The sequence below is a fragment of the Thamnophis elegans genome, chromosome 1 (assembly GCF_009769535.1).
Source record: "Thamnophis elegans isolate rThaEle1 chromosome 1, rThaEle1.pri, whole genome shotgun sequence".
In the NCBI taxonomy this organism is placed as follows: domain Eukaryota; kingdom Metazoa; phylum Chordata; class Lepidosauria; order Squamata; family Colubridae; genus Thamnophis; species Thamnophis elegans.
This window is the reverse complement of record NC_045541.1, coordinates 51,080,532-51,101,524: the sequence shown is the minus strand read 5'-3', so window position 1 is coordinate 51,101,524 and position 20,993 is coordinate 51,080,532. Positions and strand designations below refer to the sequence as shown.

The window sequence follows — 20,993 nt, the reverse complement described above, 5'->3', positions numbered from 1 at the left end:
ATGAGGAGTATTAATGAATAGAATATTGGTAGTTAATAACTCGTAAGCAGCTACTATATCATAACTTAGTTTATTCCTTAAAAGCACATTACATCTGTAATTTAGACAAACAGCTTCTGGATTAGATTCTTTGGCATAAATAATGTAAAACATGGTCTGTTTTATGTACAAAATTTAAGGCAATGATTAGATACTAGAGCATTGGCCTCTTTGTCAGTCATCCCCTTTCCTTAACCCTTTGGATCATTCAAAAAGAATCAGAGCATCCCTTAGAACAGGATTCAATGAAATGTGAGGAAATGTTGCTTGAAGGACTCTAGTTGCAGGGATGAAGGTTTTTTTTTAATCTCTTCACGTCCTAGAAAAAGAGGGTTCAATCCAGGCTAAAAAAAAAGTATGTTCTGTAAGCAAAACTAGCACACCCGTCAATGTGATTTCAAAATGATGTGGACCCTCGTTTACTTGTGGCACTTTATGTGATGGGATGGAGCTGGGAGGAAAAACTAGGCAGCAACAAAGAGTGCTTGGTCAGTAGAGCCTGAGAATATGGAAAGTGGAACCGTCTGCCTCAGGATGCCACCTGTCTTTGGTCAATCAATTGGAGAACTCCTCAAGTACGCATTTACTATTACAAACTTTGCTGTTAAAAGTTAAATGCAGGATGATGCCAAATTCATCCCTTGAAAAAGTCAGAATTTTAAGAAATTGATAGTAATGTGTTAAATAAGTTAAGCATTACTGAAGTATAAACATTTACAAAAGCTTATAGCGGCCTTCAAAGTTCTAAATATACATGAAGTGCTGTTGATCAGATGTGATGGAATCAACTCTGGGGCTGTCCATTTACTGTCAATTGATACCTATTAAAAAAAAGTGGTATGATGAGTTAAGACAGATACTCCTCCACTAACTAGCTAGCTATCCCAATGGAATTCATCTCGTCTGACCTAGATGTGATTGCATTATCTGGCAGTGTGAGGGTGAAATTATCAGCTGAATAAAGCACAATTAAATGACTGTATTGGCCTAGTTATCTTAAAAACAGCTTTCTAGATACCGCTTCCTACCATGTTTCCCCGAAAATACAAAATACAACCTGTCCTGAAACTAAGGCCTTGCCATTTTGTTCGTGTGGGCAAAAATATAAGCCCCCCCTGAAAATAAGTCTCATGGACAACCCCCCCCCCCCTGCAGCCAGCCAGAACACTGCTCACTGACCTAGCGGTCTCCCCAAGGTGACAAGCCGTGGGGGCAGGGGCGGGAAAAAGGTACTCATGTTGCTTGCTGCCTTTGGGATACTGCTAGGTTGGGGAGTGGCATTCTGCCTGGCCTGAGGGGGGAGTTGCCAGGCAGCTGCTCCCTTGCGAGCAGACTTCCGAAGAGTCGGGAAAAGCCTCAGGGATGAAGCAGCCATGAGGTGACCATGCTCATGAGCAGCTGCCCGGAAAACCCCCTCTCTAGCCGGGCAGAGCGCCATTCACTGGCTTAGGGGGTATCCCTAAGGTGCCAAGCCACATGGTGCTCTGCCTACCCCCTAGCTCCCACTGGCACATTCGGGATACCCCCTAGGTCAGTGCATGGAGCTCTGCCCAGCTGGAGAGGGTGGCTGCGCAAGTGCCTGTTCCTCCCCCAGCTCGCATGCCTCCCAGCCTGACCATACCCTGGCCCAGCTCTCCCTGCAGGGCCAGGGTGCCACCGCCGCTTTTGCTGCTGCCACTGCGCTTCAAGCAGAACTTGTTCTCCAGCTTCCAAACTCCGGAACTCGGCTTCCAATTCTTCCAGCTTCCGGCCGGCTGCCATAAGGCCCACAACCATAGAGCGCACTCCTAGAGTGTCCGTTGCTGGAAGAATCGGAAGCCGAGTTCTGGAGTTTGGAAGCTGGAGAAGAAGTTATGCTCAAAGCGTGTCGGTGGCAGTGCCCTGGCCCTGCAGGGCATGGTGAGGCTGGGAGGCATGCGAGCTGGGGGCAGAACAGGCTCGCGCAACCACCCTCTCCAGCCAGGCAGAGCTCCATGCACTGACCTAGGGGGTATCCCGAATGTACCAAGCCGCAAGAGCTGGGGGGCGAGCAGAGGGCCACGTGGCTTGGCACCTTAGGGATATCCCCTAGGACAGTGAATGGCACTCTGCCCGTCTGGAGAGGGAGTTTGCCGGGCAGCTGCTTGTGAGTGTGGTCACCTCATGGCTGCTTCACCCATGAGGCTGTGCCTGGCTGTTCGGGAGCCCGCTCGCAATGGAGCAACCGCCCAGCAACCCCAAAACAATAAGCCCTCCCCTGATAATAAGTCCCAAGCCATATTTTGTGGGTCAAAAGACAATAAGACCCTGTCTTATTTTCGGGGAAACACTAGTTCCAGGACCTTTTGCTAGAATCACTTAAATCACCTAAAATATTCAAAATGTTGCATCACCATTCTTAGGCTGTTTGAAAGCAAAACGTTCAGAGTGACTAAAAAGAAATCTGTGGCCTTTTCATATTTTTCGATGTTACTTTGTTTTCTCCCTATTTTATGAAATCAAGTTTTTAAAATTGACAATGGTGATAGCAGCATAGCTGCGGGACCAAGTCCACATCTAACTACTACTCAAGCCATCATTTCTTGGTTTATCCAGAAGACAATTACTAAATCACACAGCTACTCAATTTCTCATGTGTTGGTATTAAAAACTTGTTTGGACGAATACTGACTGGCCAGTTATCACAGTGATCTTAACATTCCTCTCAATAGCAAAATTAAACAGATAGCAAGATTGCAATTTGAGTGATTGCTGAATTCTACAGAAAGCAAAGGGGTGGAATATTGTAAAGCACAGCCTAAACATATGAAGTGAAATTCTCTCTAGATTTTCCACTGCCTCTTTTAGGAGGGAGAGGAACTCATATTTGAAACAAGCAATTATTATTTCTTCTGCTCGGTCCATTCTGCACTATCCAGCTCTAAGAGTTAATCCTTTCATTGCATCTAGCCCAACTTGATAGGTTGCATTGCTACCTTTTTACATGCTGACCATCCAAACATACCATTGGGAGAATCCCTTGACTAAATCTTCCTTTGATAAGTCAATCAGCACCTTTAAAAAGAAAAGTCAGAACTGTTAAGCTGTTTAATTAAATATTAGAGGTACAAGTACAGGGTTTTAAAAAATAAAGTATAAAGTATATTTCCACATATAAACTGCCTAGCCAGTTCATAACACAGTACTGCTATTTACTGTATGCCTCTTTGTATTTTAAAAAAATATTTCATCTAAAGCAGAGGTCATCAAACTACAGCCCATGGGCTTGATACTGCCTGCCGAAGCCATTAATCTACCTGCCTTCTGGAGGCCGGGGAGACCAAAAACAGGACGTGCAGAGATCTCTGGAGGCCAAAAAATGGGCCCATTTTTGGGCAGCACAGAGGTACTGGAGGCAAGGAAGGCCAAAAATGGGATGTGTGGAGTCCTCGGGAGGCCAAAAACGGATTCGTTTTTTGCCTCAGGAGACCAAAACAAAGTTTAATTTGTGTGTATTGTTCGGACTGCTAAATTGACCACGTCCATCCAGTCACATGATCACCTAGCCATGCCCATCCAGCTGGTCCTGCCCCCCCAAAAAAGTCTGAGGGACCATGAATTGGCCCCCTGTTTAAAAAGTTTGAGGACCCCTGCTCTAGAGAGTAGCAACATTTTGAAGTTATAGAGCAATCCATAGTTATTGCCAAAATAATTTGTATAGCAAGTTCTTTCTTCAAGTGTATAAGGGTGGAGGAAGTAAATCCACAGGAAGATGTGAATAAAGAGGATCTTACCTTTCCAAGTTCTTTCCTTTCATGTGAAATAAGTGACTTTCTGTTTTTCACAGCTACATCTAAGGCTCGTTTCTTAATGTCTTCCAAGGTGTCATTAAATTCAAATCTAAATGTATGAAAAAAATGCTATATAAATAGCAATCCTCTAATGCAGTGGTTCCCAAACTTGGCAACTTTAAGACTGGCTGGAGAATTCTGGGAGTTGAAGTCCACAAGTCTTAAAGTTGCCAAGTTTGGGAACCACTGCTCTAATGCAGCCATTCCCCAAGCTTTCTGGCTTGGGGGACTGGCAGGATGGAGAGGGAATGGTTCCATGTGAATGGCAGGTGCATGGGCTGCACTCACATAAATAGAGCTTTGCATGCCCATGCACACTTGCCTGCTGCTTGCTCTTAAAGTTCTGTTTTTTTATACAATATATTTTTGTTTATTTATATTCTACCTTTATTTTTTTATACATAATTCAAGGCGGTGAACAAACATAATATTCCTACCTCCTCCTATTGTCTCCACAACAGCCCTGTGGTGTTGGACTGAGAGAGACTAACTGGCCCAAAGTCACCCAGCTGGCTTTTTTGATTTCTCAAATTCAAAATTTGAGATTATAGAAAGTAGAATTATAAAGGTCATATTTTCATTTACTTAATTACTGCACAATCTGTAGATCAGTGTTTCTCAACCTTGGCGACTTTAAGTCCTGCACAGCTGGCTGGGGGATTCTGGGAGTTGAAGTCCACAGGACTTAAAGTCACCAAGGTTGAGAAACACTGCTGTAGATAGTGATCTTTCTTTCTCAAGCCGAAAGGCAATAAGTGACTCCAAATCCTTTTTGCATCTAAGAATCACGGGTGATATGAATGTTGCACCTAGGACTGGATGTTTTGAAAACCGTGCCAGAGAAAAGCTGTGACCCTAACAATAAAGTAAAACTTAAATTGAGCTCTAATTACGTCACCTAATGAGTATTGCATATTTTTGACTACCATTATGGGGATATCAGGTGCAACATCTAGGCCTCAGCAGAAAGCAATGTCATTACAGCATTTACTTACTTCTCATCGTACCGAGGATTCAGGGTTTTTTTTTTCACAGTAGTTCTTCTTCGGGTTATCCATCTTTTGTCTGGGAGCAAGTAGATGCGAACATATGGATATGCTCCATGCCGAGAGCATGGCAGTAAATTTCTTATGGGTAGAAAATGGTAGCATATTTACAATCAACAGACTGAGAAAAACTTCTGAAGGAAAGATTCGGTCAGGTTAACCTTTTTCTTGAATTTGAACAACAGCAGCAGCAGCAGTAACAAAAACTTAGAGGATCTAGAGACTAACTTGATTCTGCACCTAATAACGGCAGCAAGACTGTTGGTGGCGCAATACTGGAAGAAGGAAGACTTGCCTACAATCCAAGAATGGACATTGAAAGTGACAAACTTAGCCGAGATGGCTAAAATATCGGCATATCTTAAAGATCACTCAAATGAGAGATATAAACGAGACTGGAAAAAATGGATTGACTATATGCAAAATAAATACGGGACCAAGAAATTCCAGTTAGCCTATGCTTAAGATCAGAAATGATTTAAATTGTTTAAAGTTAGTTCAGCAAGAAGAAGCTAAGGTCAATGCAGAATGTCATTAATTTCTTTATTTCTTTTTTTTCCCCAATAGATTTTAGACTGTGTTTGTTAAAAATCCATACCGTGTACGGGTTCTGGGAAGTCGGGGGGGTAGGGGGGGTGGAGGGAGGGAGGGGCACACACACACACACAAAAAAAATTGTACTTCGATGTTTTAATGATTGACGAATGATGAAATATTTGTGTTTTAAAAGAAATAAAACCTTTGAATGACAAAACAAAAAACAAAAAAAAAAACCTTAGAGGATCTTTGTCCATAATAGGCTATTTTTACGATAGAATTGCTACTAAAGTTGAGCTGGATTGAATTGAAATATATAAGAGGTCCAGCACTTGCAGTTCTCTGAACAATCAGGAACCCAGTTTGGAAGAGTTTTTCAGTGGGCATATGTATGCAATTACATGGGGAAAAACCCCAGAAGCTTCAACTGGACCAGAATCAAAGGTGGGTTTCTGCTGGTTTGGGCGAACTGGTAGTGGTGGCGGTGAGAGGCTCCGCCCACCCACCCACCCAGATGCTTCTGCACATGTGCAGAAGTGTCGCATGCAGTGCACGCATGAGCCAATTGGTAGCAAAATAAATTGAAACCCACCACTGACTAGAATGCAGTTATGCCCACATGATACCTCTGCTTTGTGAGCTACACTGGCTGCTGTTTCCTTTTAGGTACAATTCAAGGTATTGCTTCTTACTTATAAGGCCCTATGGGGCATGGGGTCTGGTCACACGAAGGACCCTTTGTCTCCCATAATATCTTCCCAGACAATTTGATCTTGCAGGATAGGTGCATTCTAGGATCTTTCAATTACGCTATGCCTGAAGTGCACCTTCTCTGTCACTGTACAGAGAACCTCTGGATTGAAGTTCTCTTGGGATCTGAATGCCCCCACTTGTTGGTGTTTCAAAAGGCCCAGAAGACGTGGCTCTTCGCTCAAGCCTTTGATGGGGATGATTGAAGCCTCCTTTTAACCCAGGTTACTTTCTTTGGTTTCCATCTGCTTTATTTTTCTGCCATCTTTACCGATTTCATTGTTTCTTGTTGTTTTTCATGTCTTGTTTTTCATGTTTTAGATAATTTGTAGAATTGTTGGGAGTTGAGCACCATATAAATTTAAACAACAACAAGCTGTTCAGCCAAAAATAGTTGCAGACTGATTCAATCTAGAAAATTTGGAAAGGGAAACTGCTATGGATATATTCGTTCCATTAAGCGAAGATTAAAGTAAAATAATTGCCATTATATCCAAGATGTGTTAAGGGAAATTCAAATATGAAAAAGAATAGTATATCTCTCAGAACAAAAACATAGATGGATTGCTAAATATTACTGTACCTGCATGAGTTGACCAACACAATGAGAGATTGCCTTAAGGAAGCATACCGAACAGTGATGTGAATCTCTCCCATAGACCTTCCATCAGAAAGTGTCCCACTGCAAGATAATTGGCTTTATTAAAGGAAGTTCATGACTGAAGCAGCCAACTACTTCCTGCTTGCTTCAAAACCAAACTTCAAGTTTAACTTGAAGAGTTAAACTTTTTTGTTGTTTGATATTATAAACAGATTTTAGAGGAAAAAACAACAACATTAGAAAGAGAAAAGAAAGAGATGCTTGTGCATTTTATTGTACAGGAGTGAAGCTGCCTTTAAATCACTTCCCAAAGGAAGCTTTCTGTATTTCAGCCAAGATATATCTCTTGGTAGTTGTGGCAATTAATTTTTCTCTCTCTGGTGCATTTCAGTATATTCCAAAACTAAACTAATATTAAAAGAAAAACTGTTAGTCACGGCAGTATACATTTTTCTAATATTAAGAAAAGCAATTAAGACCTGGATATTTCAAAAGGCCTTTGAAGAGAAAAGGATTCAAAAGGGATTTGTTGCTGTGATAACAGTATATGGGTCATGATTCCTCAGCATAGGAATATTTAACTATGCATATTGCTGGTCATTTTTAGTTTTGTTCTTTTAATCTTATTTATGATTTGATTGTAAGACACTTTAACTCAGTTGAATACTGAAACAGTATACAAGCCTAGTAAAATAAAGTAATATGTAAAATTCTAACCATGGAATATTAAGAGCACTTATGCACAAAACTATAGGATACACAGTAACTATGACACCAGTCCTGAAGAAGCTACTGCATTTCTGTAGCCTAATGCACTCCACATTTGTTGAACTACTACTTCCATCATCCCCAACCAGCATGGGCACTGTTGGATTGCAATGATAGAAATTATAGCCCAACAGTTCTAGAAGAACTATTTTCTTAGAATTCTACATTAATTATTCTATCTATATTCTCTTATACTGAACTATAATTTTAATTATAAAACAATCTATACATGTCTTCCTGAAATAACCACTCTGATTCTTGAAGCCGTTCTTCCAAAGCACTATTGCATTTCCTTAATTTTCAGGTGGGAAGTACCTGAAAATTATAATAAAAGACTTATTTCCCAGAGAATACAAGCAAAATACTAGCTCCTTCCATGTATATATGTAATACATGTCCCACTCACTATATCATAATTTCATCCATTGCAGCTCTTTCCCCACAAAAACCACAATGTATGGCCTCTGTCAACAAAACCTTGCCCAGTTGTATTCTAGCCAAAACCCAGATCTTAAGAAATGCAAACTTTTTCATATGAGAGTTTGAGTTGACCTAGCTACTGGTAGGAACCTCAAATTTTCTATAGTGCACATCTATAAATTAAGTACAAATATTCTAGCATACAGAGTTCACCCTATCTATTTTCAATACTATAAACAATTAAGGAAAGAGTGAAGTAAGTATTTGGGCTAGGTAGGTCAGTTTTGTGTTACCAAATATAATTGTGAAATAAAATACCCAGCTAATGTTCAGTCTGACTTACTTATTGAGGTTCAGATTGCTGCAAGTTATATCCATGATTGAAGAGGCTTCCGTGCCTAAAGATGCGAGGCTGGGAGCAATCTGGAGTCTCTGCAGAGCTGGTAATGTTAGGGGCACTCTAGTGGTCTCTGGAAGTGTCAAGGACTTGGGGTCCAAGCCACCTGTACCTCCTTGTTCATTGATTCCAGCAACTGCCTCTATCACAATGGGCTCTGACAGTTTTTCATTTCCATTAAGTTTAGCATTGCTGTCCACTTTGTCACTTTTACATTCAGGAACATCAGATTCTTTGTTCCCTTGGATTGCCTTGGGCACTTCTTCTGGTGGTGGTGGTGGTGGAGGAGGACGAGGTGGTGGCAGCTGTGCCTTGTTTTGGTCCTCGTTCGGTTCTGGGGCTGAGGCAGGAACTTGTATTAAGTCATTAGCCCCATTATTAGTGTTTTCTGAATCAGGGACCTCTATGTCCAGAGCCTAAGGCAGAACATCATATTGTTTATTTAAACAAACCAGACTCTTTAGAACCCCTTCAAAACTGCTACCAATTTATTAATGCTGAGTGAGAGAATATGCAAAAACTGTTAAATATATAGTATGCAATTGTATTAATTATAAATAACATGTGGTTTCTGACTTGGCCTTATGAATGTATTGCATTATGGACTTCCTTCCTTCCTTCCTTCCTTCAGCATTGCCACCCATCTCAAATGCATGACTCTGGGTGGCTAGCAATTAAAACCAAAATAAAACAATAAGCTAAAGTATAAACAACATGAAATAGCCATGAGACACCAACACATAACAAATATCCGCTGTTAATTCAGTCCAGAAACCCCATTCAAGGACCAAGTTTTTTCAGTGTGAAATAACTGTACATCCTTGTCTAAAGGCAAAATTTTGTCTAACCACATTCTGGTCAATTTAGCTACGAAATGAAAGGCCTTTTACTGCTGATTCTGGAAAAGGGGAGATAACACCTCTCCAGTGAATATAATGACTGAAAAATCACAAGATTCCTATGTCCAACATATGACTATGAAATATACTGTAGCATGTGCTGTGTTTACTGCTTAACATTGTCATTTACCCTCATTGTTGCACTTGTACAAAGGCTGTTGTCTACATACCATTACTGGTACTACATACCATTACTGTTTAATCTTATGTACTATTTACATAGCTTTTTGTTGTTTATAATGGTGTTTTTTGTTATTTTAGTGCAATATCTATACCTACAGTAAATGATATGTTTTCAGGCAGATATTTGCTTGCAAAAGATGTCGTCCTTATTTCATCAGATATTTTTACAGAGAATTTTGCCTTGATTCTGTATTGATACCAGCAACTCTTCTATTACCGTAGAAACTGGTGTTGCCATAATCCTTCCCATTTATGAATTTTATTAGCAACAGCTGGAATTATTTTACTGAGAGTGAAAGTGAGATAAATTTAAACTGTTGTATAATTTGTAGTATACAAATAAACCCAGAAACCATTTGGACCCAGGTGTGTATGTGTTGTTGGTTCAAACCAATTTCCATTTAATTGCTCACTTGGGAAAGAATGCAAATTATACTGTATGTTGGAAATGTATGTATCACATATCCACCTAAGATTATTCCTTTGAAAATCCATGAGACTTCTGTTCCTAAACTCCCTAGCTACTCTTTCAAAGTCCAAAATCCATCACATGGAAAAGAAATTTTTATATTTTAAAATATAGCAATGTGGTGGTGTATATAGTCAAGATAAGAAATTCATTTTTGAAATTAATCATTCACCTGATTTAAAAAACTGTTTTCCACACACAACGTGGAAGCTCTGCAGCCAACTATTCGCTTTATCACTAAGATGCCCCCAATGACCATCTTTTTGGGCTCTCGATGTCAAAAGATTTAGGGTGCACTTCAGACATGCAGTATCTTACTCTTTAAAATGTTAGTGGTGGTGAGGATATAGGACGCTTAAGTGTTCCTTTAATTTCTGCTTCTCCTCCAACTGGTCTTTTTATTTATAGAATTAATATGTATTTATTAGAAATAGAAAGGAATGACAGTCTCGGAAGGAAGGCAAACACCAATAAACATTCAAATCTAGAACATTATAGGAAAATATAGCTCTCTAGGACTAGGTATTGTTGTAGTTTAGCCCAGTTTTGCTCATGAATAACCACAAAATACATTCAGTAAAAAAAAAACATTCATGCATGTAGGAATTAATGCAGCAATTGCATTCAATCTCTAATTAGGCCAAGGTTCAGAAAAAAATCTGTTTTTAATTTAAAATTACTATAAATTTATTCAGAATAACTGCTTGTGTGTAAAACTAGCATCAGTTACTGAAATAACTTCAGATGGAAAGTGTTCCATAAGACCCAGGGAAGAACTACCAGCCACTAACATGCCATCCTAGTTATAAACAAATACTCCACCTATATAGTGTTACATTAATATAAAGAGGCAAGATCAAGAGATACCTTTGAAGCATTAAAATTCATAATCCACTTGGCATGGATAATATAGGCCTATATATGATGTAAGTTTGGTTTCAGTGTAGTTCTCCAAGACTCATTATCCTTAGAAGGAATATTTAGTCAAATTATTAGTATATTAAATTTTATGATAAGGCCACCACCATCTCTTACTTCGTAGGAAAAAATATTAATTTCACGGACACACAGAAAAGTTTTCCACAAAAGCTGATAAAATTATAATGGGAGGGAAAAAAAGAAAACAGAAGAAATCTAAGCTTACTTTCAGGACAATTTTCAGCTTAATAGAACTATCCACACCAGAATGATCCAGTTGAAAATTTTGTTCAAGTGTCATCTCAGGGTTCTTTAATAAGCGAGCAAGGGAAATCACCAAAGTCCCAAGGGCATTCTCCTTCTCCTTATCTTTGATCTAGAACAAGGAAAACAGAGGCAGTACAAATAAGCAAGACAAGTGACTCTTGGCAGTGATTTAAACCTTCCCCTTTCAGATTACGTATACCGCCATTATGTGAATCAGCAGCAATTTCTCCATTTCAAATGGGAGCATTGAGACAAGATATATTGAAAGGAAATTCACCAATTAATGGCGGCCATTTAAACCTCTTTATGGGAAATGACTACATTAACTTTCATAATGGATGAAGAAAAGCTAATGGTCATGGTGGGAGAGCTCTAATAATAAGGGCAGAATCAATTATATCTGAGCTGTTATCAAGGCATTCAAAGCTGACTTAACAGCTCATTCCTTCAATATAAGGCTTGAAGACACTGGAAGAAAAGCTTTAAAAAACAAGACTAATTGATATTCCCCAAATAAGACTGGGGGCGGGCCATGGTGCCACATGGTATTTTAGATGCTGCAACTTACATTTTCACAAAAGTGACTCAAACTCTGCACTTAATAATACATAGTAGTGTGAGTTATTTGTAAAATTGATCCATGTTTTCATAGGTGACCCAGATTTACAATAGGTCCTATAGAATTGGGGTCCCCAACCTTAGGCTGTGTACCGCTATCGGTCAAAGGCCTGTTAGGAACTGAGTTGCACAAGTGGTGGGCAAGCAAGTGAAACTTCCTCTGCACATGTGTGGGATTTAGGTTGTGAGTGGAACCATCGCCCCCAGGTCCACAGAAAAATTGTCTTCCACGAAACCTGTCCCCAGTGCCAGAAAGGTTGGGACTGTTGCCATAGAATATGGTGTGGCTCACTCTGCCTTGTTGGCTGGAAGTGTGCTCATTAAAAACATTTCCAAATGTATCAATAATGCATATTCCGCACTCCCTCCAAAAAAAACCACAATAAGAGGAGACCAAATGGATAAATGAATGTCCGTATTTTGGAATATCCTGTCAAATCAATCAGGTATATCTTTTAATACTTTACTATAAATGATTAATCTATAAATGTTTTTTCTACTGAGCACCATCGGTTAAATAAATAAATAACAAATTAACCAGTCAATCCATTGGAAGCAGTATGTTTGAGATTCACTGGCACTGCCAGACAAACTGAGCAATATCTTGAATTTTGGTCAGATTCCTGTGGGGGGAGAATCCTCCCTCCAGCCCAACAGTCACCTTCTCTCTTGCTATAACTGCAAGTGATGGACATGAGTGTAGATCTATAAATCCCAGTTCTGCAATGTTATTAAGGAGAGAAGAAAAGAAACTGACCTCCAAATGAAGAGACTGAGATGGAGCACTATGGACAAAGAAAGTGAAGGCCTGCCTCCACGCAGGATCTTTAGTGAAATTACAAGTCTGAAGAAAAAGAAACCAGAATTGACATCTAGACATTAGATCAAAGAGGTTTAGGCTCCAAACCAGTTCACAAAGGCATACATCTAATTAGAAATGGATTAGAATTGCTCTATCCTGCATTCAAATCAACTCAGTTTTCCTGGATTCAGTGGGACCTGGTTCAAACTGTACAGAGCTGTTCTCTAACAGGATGGAACCTTTGGTTTCCAAGATTTACTGAATTACAACTCTATGAGTGTCTGCCAGTACGGCCTATATGGAGGAGTGCTGGGAGTTGCAGTTTAACAACATCTGGAATTTGTACTACCCAAAGCAGGGATTAAATGCTCTGAAGTCTACTACCAGTTCACTGCATGCACACTGCAGGTGCTACCGCGTAGCTCCAATGATCAGCTATACGACAATCAGCTCTGCCGTGCGATATTACGTGGCACAGCTGATTGTAACACAGCTGATCATCGGAGCTACCGGTTTGCCCGAACTGGTAGCATTTTTTACTACTGGTTTGGGCAAACCAGTAGCAATTTTTACTACCAGTTCGGGCGAACCGGTCCAAACTGGTAGCATTTCACCCCTGACCCAAAGGAAACATGACTCTAGCTTTATGTATCAATCACCCTGACTGCCAGTTCATTTTCTTTCACCAGAACTATTCAAAAAATTGTTTTCTATCTAGGAGGCCCACAATAGAATATAGGTAGTATTTGACTTACAACAGTTTGTTTAGTGAGCATTTTAAGATACAATGGCACTGAAAAAAGTGATTTATGACTTATGACCACTTATGACCATTGCAGCATCAAAGTTCTGAGTTTCTGACAGTTGCAGTGTCCCGGGATGACGTGATCCTCTTTTGTGACCTTCTGACAAGCAAAGTCAACAGGGAGGCCAGATTTACTTAACAACTGTGTTACTAACTTAACAACTGCAGTGATTCACTTAGTTGCTATGGCAAGAAAGATCGTAAAATGGGGCAAACTCACATAACGAATGTTTCACTTAGCAACATAAATTTTGGACTCATTTGTGGTTGTAAGTTGAGGACTACCTGTATTAAATATTCATGCTGAAATCTGTCAATTGAGTAATCCTTGTGTAATTGACGTTCTGAGCAAGGTGACTTACTTTGACCCTGAGGGAACAGGAAGAATTTTGCTCCTGGTGCAGAGGTTTTAAATACACAATGAACTGGACTGGATCAATTAATCCTGAATTTAAAATGGAGCAATAGGGTGTTTCCTTTCCACCCCTTTAGGAATGATAATTTGCTACATCAAAAACTGTTTCCAAAGAACAGCTCAGGTTTTGACAGGCTGGTTATAATCTACTCCCAGCATACAATCCAGACAGGATTTTCAGTCACCTTCTTCCTGCATAGGGGTACAGATCCCTGTCTAACATGTCAAATTCAATATAATGTCTGCTGGGGGGAAATCAAGGACCTCAGTAATTAGTGCTTGGATGTACTAGCAGCTCTCAAAATGGAGCTTAGGGAAAGCATTCTCAGTCATCCAATTGTCTCAAAGGGTGCTTTTTTTCAAGTGGAAACTGGACTTTTTTTCATTGAGGAAGAAGATGACGGCATTTCGCTTCTCATCCAAGAAGCTTCATCGGTCCTGACAGGATGGTGGGAGTGATGGAAGGATTAATTCTGACAGGATGGGGGTCAGGTGTTGGAAAGAGTATGTTTCTTTGCAGTCATATGTAAGGTGACCAGATTTTCAGATTGGTAAAGAGGGACACCATTGACCGGTGGGGGGGGGGAGCTAGGCTGCGGTGGTTACTGCCAGCCCGCGGCCTTGCTAGGGACGTCTGGTCACTTTAATTATACACATCCTCTCTCTCTCTATCCATCCATCTGTCTGTCTGGCTATCTGTCTGCCTATCTATTTATGGTATCCCTCTCCCTCTTTCCCCCGCTCTTTCTCCATCCATCCATCTGCCTGCCTACCTATCTCTCTCTCTTTCTCTCTATCCATCCGTCTATCTGCCTGCCTATCTGTCTATCTAGTTATGGTCTCCCTCTCTCTCTCTCTCTCTCTCTCTCTCTCTCTTCCTCTCCCTCCCTCATCTCATTATCATCTATCTCAGTGTTTCTCCACCTTTTTTAAAAATAATTTTTTTATTTTTTTTTGTTACATAGACGACACATACCCACAACAATAAAAAAACAAAAAACAAAAGAAAAAGAAAAAAAAACCCATCATCACATATAGCATGTCATTTGGTTACAAATGTTTTAACATTTATCATTCTTATACATTTATTATTTCATTTAATAGGTTATAATATACAGTTTGGGTTGCTTTGTTTACCATCCCTTCCTCCTGTTATAACACCACCTTATTTTCCCTTTCTTTTCTCCCTTCCTCCCTTCTCTACTTCCTTCCTTCCTCCTCTCCTTCCCATTCCTTCTTCCCTTACCTCTCCTTTACTCCTACTCTTCCTCTTTCCCTTCCTACCTTCTCTCCTCTTCTTTCTCTCCTTTCCATCCTCCTCTCCTTACCTCTTTCTTTTTTCCCCCATCTTCCTTTCATTCTCTCCTCCTTTCTCCCTTTCTCCCAACTCCCTTTCTGGGAGTTGAAGTCCACACACTTTCAAGGCTCTAAGGTGGAGAAACATTGATCTATCTAATTAATATAATTATTTCTCCTTCTCTTTTTCACTCTCTCTCCAGCGCACATACGCAAATGCATAGGGCAGCCCACCTCACACACAGGTAACTCCGGGCGGCTTACAACATTATGATGCACGTCTCCCCATAGGAGAGGAGATGGGGAAGCCAAGGGCCCAGATATGGTTCCACCACAAAACCACGAAGCCCTTATCCGTGCCGACATAAGTGCGGAGGCAAATCCGCGACGTCTGAAGCTCTAAGAAAAAAACGACCTTACCGCGATGACATAACCGCGGAGGGCAAATCCGTGCCTACCGAAGCACCCTAACCCTAACCCTAACCCTAACCCTAACCCTAACCCTAACCCTAACCCTAACCCTAACCCTAACCCGAACCCGAACCCTAAACCTAACCCTAAACCTAAACCTAAACCTAGGGGCTTGCAAGCGGGGCAGCGGGGCAGCGACGCGCGGCGGAGGCAGGCCGCCCTCTTCTTCCTCAACAACATCTCCTTGGACGGGTGGCCGCCGCCTCCGGGCAAGCCTGCTTCGCCAGCCCCGGGAGAGCCTCAGCCACCGCCGCTGCCGCATCCTCCTCCGCTGCCGGCGCCTCCCCCGGAGGAAGAGGCAGGGCGGGCGGCGTCGGCAGCCCCGCTTGGCCCCCCCGCGAGCTTCCTGCAACCCCCTGCGGCTGAGCTGGACCCTTCCCGTGGGCTGCTGCTGCTGGGCAGTCCGCTTTGCCCCGTGCCCGCTGCCACTGTCAGCTGGAGGAGGAGGGATACCTTTGTTCTTCTTGGCAAAGAACAAAGCATGTTGTCGCGGTGGTGATGACATGCGGTGATGACATCATGACTTTAGCGACGCGGTTTAATCACCACTATTTTGACGAGCGCGGATTTGTCGTGCCACGCCCAGAGATCACCCAGGGGATGCCGAGGATGCCTTAACCAATCGACAGCCGGCGTACCTCATCATAATGGGGGATGGATTTCTTGCCAGGAAACGCGAGGGTTGGACAATGGCGGAGGCTCGGGTTTGTTTTTTTTCCCGGGAATAAAAGTGAGCATAGACTTCTAAATCCCCAGCAAGAAAAGAAATGCAACTGTAGTGGTCTCTCCCCCCCTTCCTCTAAAGAACAAACATTATCCTGCCGCAGAAGCGAAGAAATCTCAGATTTCGCCCTTCTGCAACAGCCTCCCTCGGGATCCCGCTCCTCCGCTACAGATGCATCACGTCCCAATAGCAGAACTCCACAGCCCCAGGTTCCCAAACTCAGTTTTGGGGCAACCCGTCGAGAGACCAACCGCTTCTTCTCCCCACCCCGAAGACCATATTTCCCCGCCGCTCCCTCCCCCCGCCCCTCAAAGCTCTCTACAGCCCTTCCGAGCCTACCCAGCACCAAGTCCTCCTCTCCAGCAAATCCTACACGCGCCCTACGCTCCTCGGTCCACACATCCCTTGCCGGCTCCGGGAGAGCTTTTTGGAAACGTGCAGCTGCTGCTTCTCTTTCAAACTACATGGCTACCAAGTCGGGGCCTCTCTCCCTCCCCTCACAGCTCAGGGGCTCCCTTGAACGGCTCCTGCTGCTGCAGCGGCGGCTCCCCCAGCTAGTGCTCCGCTTTCAGAGATTTTCCAAAGCGCTCGCCTTCTTCCTACCCATCCATCTCCTTTTAAGCCCCCCCCCCCAAGTAACCCCTTCCTCAGGCTCTCCGCCAGCGCTCTTCAACTTCGTCCCCACCACTGCCCGCTCCTCCAGCCCCTAAAAGCGGTGGGGCTGGGGACCGAGCCTGAGCTAACCTACGCCACGAAGGGCGCCCCTTCCCAGTACCTTTGGTGCACCCTCCCGCCGCTCCCTCCCCCCGCCCCGCAAAGCTCTCTACAGCCCTTCCGAGCCTACCCAGCATTAAGTCCTCCTCTCTCCAGCAAATCCTACATGCGCCCTACGCTCCTCGGTTCACATGTCCCTTGCCGGCTCTGGGAGAGCTTTTTGGAAACGTGCAGCTGCTGCTTCTCTTTCAAACTACACGGCTCCCAAGTCGGGGCATCTATCCCTCCCCTCGCAGTTCAGGGGCTCCCTTGAAGGGCTCCTGCTGCTGCTGCAGCGGCGGCTCCCCCAGCTAGCGCTCCGTTTTCAGAGATTTTCCAAAGCGCTCGCCCTCTTCCCACCTGGCCGTCTCCTTTTAAGCCCCCGCCCAAGTAACCCCTTCCTCAGGCTCTCCGCCACTGCTCTTCAACTTCGTCCCCACCACTGCCCGCTCCTCCAGCCCCCAAAAGCAGTGGGGCTGGGGACCGAGCCTGAGCTAACCTATGCCACGAAGGCCGCCCCTTCCCGGTACCTTTGGTGCATCCTCCCGCCGCTCCCTCCCCCCGTCCCACAAAGCTCTCTACAGCCCTTCTGAGCCTACTCAGAACCAAGTCCTCCTCTCTCCAGCAAATCCTACACGCGCCCTACACTCCTCGGTTCACACGTCCCTTGCCGGCTCCAGGAGAGCTTTTTGGAAACGCGCAGCTGCTGCTTCTCTTTCAACCTACATGGCTCCCAAGTCGGGGCATCTCTCCCTCCCCTCGCAGCTCAGGGGCTCCCTTGAAGGGCTCCTGCTGCTGCTGCAGCGGCGGCTCCCCCAGCTAGCGCTCCGTTTTCAGAGATTTTCCAAAGCGCTCGCCCTCTTCCCACCTGGCCGTCTCCTTTTAAGCCCCCGCCCAAGTAACCCCTTCCTCAGGCTCTCCACCAGCACTCTTCAACTTCATCCCCACCACTGCCCGCTCCTCCAGCCCCCAAAAGCGGTGGGGCTGGGGACCGAGCCTGAGCTAACCTACGCCACGAAGGCCGCCCCTTCCCAGTACCTTTGGTGCATCCGCGACGCGGCCTGACTCGGGGCCTGCTATTGTTGGGTGGTGTGGAGGCGGAGGCCGCAGAAGGAAACTCCGCCTTATCTGTCTCCCCACCTCAGCGTGGCCCGTCTAGGCCCAGACCCTCCGTGGCTCTGCCCCCCACTCATCCTTTTCACAGCCGAGGGAAGGAAAGGGGGGGGAAGGCTTCTGGCGGCTTCTGGGCGGTGATCCCACTGCCATCCGCCCGCTCACTCGCTACGCTACCCCACCCATGCGATCGGCAGTGGATGGGCGGGGGAGCGAGCGATCTCGAAGGCGCCAAAGCCGCGGGATCTTTTGAGAGTGGCCCGGGACGTGGGAAAAATGATCAAAAAGCATGCCTGTCCCGCCATATGCGGGACGTCTGGTCACCTTAGTCATATGATCATTAGTACTCTTCCTCAATTGGCTTCCAGAACTCTCAGAGAGAGTGCTAACGACCAGATGACTACAAAGAAATATGATCTTTCCAATCCCCCTCCCTCAATCCTATCAGAACTAATCCTTCCATCACTCCACCATCCTGCCAGAACCGACAAAGCTTTTTGGATGAGAAGCAAAAGATGATTTTCTTCCTCAAGGAAAAAAAAATAGACCAGTTGTTGTTTGAAAAAAAGCACCATTGAGACAAGTGTACCACATCTATTTATAGATGAATACCACACGTGTGGGAAAGGTGATCAAATATTTGCCAAGTGACTATACTGAGATCCAATAGTATTCATACAGTGGAGTGGCATTATATTCAGGTTCTTTACAGTTCATATATTTGGTATTTGATTCAATACTAAGTTCCTTCCTCTTCTCTTTATTATTTTTCACATCAGTAAAAATATTTGGGCTTTCAGTAGGACACTTGAGGCTATGTGGCTGCATTTGCATCCATTGAGCACTTTTGAAGGGTCTTTTTCAAAACTTCTCAGCGGATGTAAATGCAGTCCAGCAGCCTCAAGCATTTAATCATCTGGGTTCAAAGTAGAAACCTCTGAAGATGTCACTTTGCTATGCCATTTGAGAAACATTGAGCTTTTTTAAAAAAAAGCATAGCAAGTGTATTCTTTTAATCCATGGTGGCTGTGTGCTTCACAGGATATCATCCAATCTCTTCTTGCAAAATTACTTAAAATAAAGCTGAAGGGTTATTTTATTTATTTATAAAGTTTCTTTCTTTCTTTCTTTTTTATGATTAAAAAAATGACCTCAACATGGAGATATTGGTTAAAGCAATAACCCTATCCTCAGATACTAATGTACCCCATAGTAGGCCAAGCATTTGTATGTTTTCTGTTGCCTTGAACTTTAGAAATCTGAACTCCATCTTGCAGTATTCCTCGGTTTTGGTCATGCTACTTAGGCTATTGGGCTATTCGGGTTCCCCAATCTTTCTTTTATCTTAAAAACATTTTGGATACTTTTGAAACAATTTTTCAGGATGTAGTTACCTCAAACTCTATTTTACCTTATGAAAAAGAAGTTGATGTCTATTACCTTGCTTTTGTGAGTTTTGTTGCCCACTGTGAGCAGGACAAAGGAAGAAGGTTCTCTTTCTATCTTCTGTTGTGTTACAAATTTGAAATAAAAGGCAATATTAATAGCAAGATAACATTCACAAGAAAATTAAAAGAGAGAAAGGATATAACATTTACTCGATTGTTTTAAAAATACTGGAAGAAGGGTTAAAAGCCTAGACATGAGTCAGAATTTAGTATTTACATGTTATTCAGCATTTGTCTTTGGCCACCCCAAATATATGTTGGACTTGTTTGCTGCTTTGAGTTATTTATAAAAATAATGGAGGCAGGAACACAAATAAATAAATAAAGATTGCCTAATCTTTATTTCAACATTGTTTTTACATGCTGTGCTTCATTTATACATTTACTATATTTTTTGTTCCATAAGACGCACCTTTCTTCCTCCCAAAAGTGAGTGGAAATCTCTGTGCATCTTATGGAGCGAATATGGGTGACAGGCAGCAGCGGCGAATGTTGGCAGCGATCCCTACCACCTGGAACAGCTGATCGGCAGTATTCTGGGAGGCCAATCCAACTGCTGATCAGCTGCTCGGTGGTGAAGGCTCCAGCGTTCTCTGGCAGAGGCAGCAGACACAGAGGAGGCAGGCTGTTTGGTACAAGGATGCTAGCCAGATGAATACCAAATGGACGCTGGGAGCAGAGTCAGATATTTTTTTTCTTGTTTTCCTCCTCTAAACCTAGGTTAGTCTTATGGTCAGGAGCATCTTATAGAATGAAAAATACAGTATTTCAAATATGTAGTATGAAATGGAAAGGTTCCAGTCTATTTATGGTGCAATTGAGGTCAACTTGCCCCTTTTGACCATCTAACTCAAGGTCAAACAGGGAGACGAGCAGATTAACAGCTCCGCCCAATTTAGCTGGGTTGAGAGTTAGCCTCCACTTAGCCAACAATGGCAGGTAAGTAGGTCATCTGTTCAGAAGGATGCTTACAACTTGGTTTAGCTAGTTATTGAGATTAGATTTTTCAGCCAGTGGATTGGCTGGCTCAGAACTGAAATCTTTGCCTGATGCTGTACCAAACATTATATCCAGAATGTAGCTAATCTCTTGTATTTCTACTTTGCACAAATCTTGGCATTGAGAGTGTATTTGGCAGTTTTTGCATTTAGTACCCTTTTTTAAAAAAAATCTTTAGCATATATTAAATCCTCAATGTATTCAGTTCAATACCCATTCAGAAATAATATATATTTACCTTGAGATATCTGTCTTTTCTGTATTTCTTTGCTCCATATTCACCATTGGAATATTCCAATTGATTTTTCTACATTAGGAAAGGATTTTGAATGAAAAAAGTGTTTCAGAACATGACATGCAATGTAGGACTGCTTCTCCCAGAAGTCTTACCTAAGATTTATGTAGGACTATTTTCTATCTGATCTGTTTTATCTCAGTTGATTGGC

At 42.8% G+C, this 20,993-nt stretch overlaps 1 protein-coding gene across 1 annotated transcript in view; it reads right to left on the bottom strand.

The window, feature by feature from the left end:
• Positions 1-134: 134 nt before the first annotated feature.
• ESYT3 (extended synaptotagmin 3) overlaps positions 135-20,993 on the bottom strand; it is a 59,901-nt gene continuing 39,042 nt past the window's right edge. Inside the window, exons 14-23 of the mRNA XM_032210183.1 lie at positions 20,786-20,854; positions 19,541-19,606; positions 12,479-12,565; positions 11,063-11,212; positions 8,314-8,783; positions 6,765-6,863; positions 4,844-4,975; positions 3,792-3,897; positions 3,023-3,072; positions 135-860 (exon numbers count right to left, since the gene is read on the bottom strand). Coding sequence (XP_032066074.1) covers positions 824-860; positions 3,023-3,072; positions 3,792-3,897; positions 4,844-4,975; positions 6,765-6,863; positions 8,314-8,783; positions 11,063-11,212; positions 12,479-12,565; positions 19,541-19,606; positions 20,786-20,854 — 1,266 coding nt within the window. The 3' untranslated portion in view covers positions 135-823. The remainder of the gene's footprint in view (positions 861-3,022; positions 3,073-3,791; positions 3,898-4,843; positions 4,976-6,764; positions 6,864-8,313; positions 8,784-11,062; positions 11,213-12,478; positions 12,566-19,540; positions 19,607-20,785; positions 20,855-20,993) is intronic.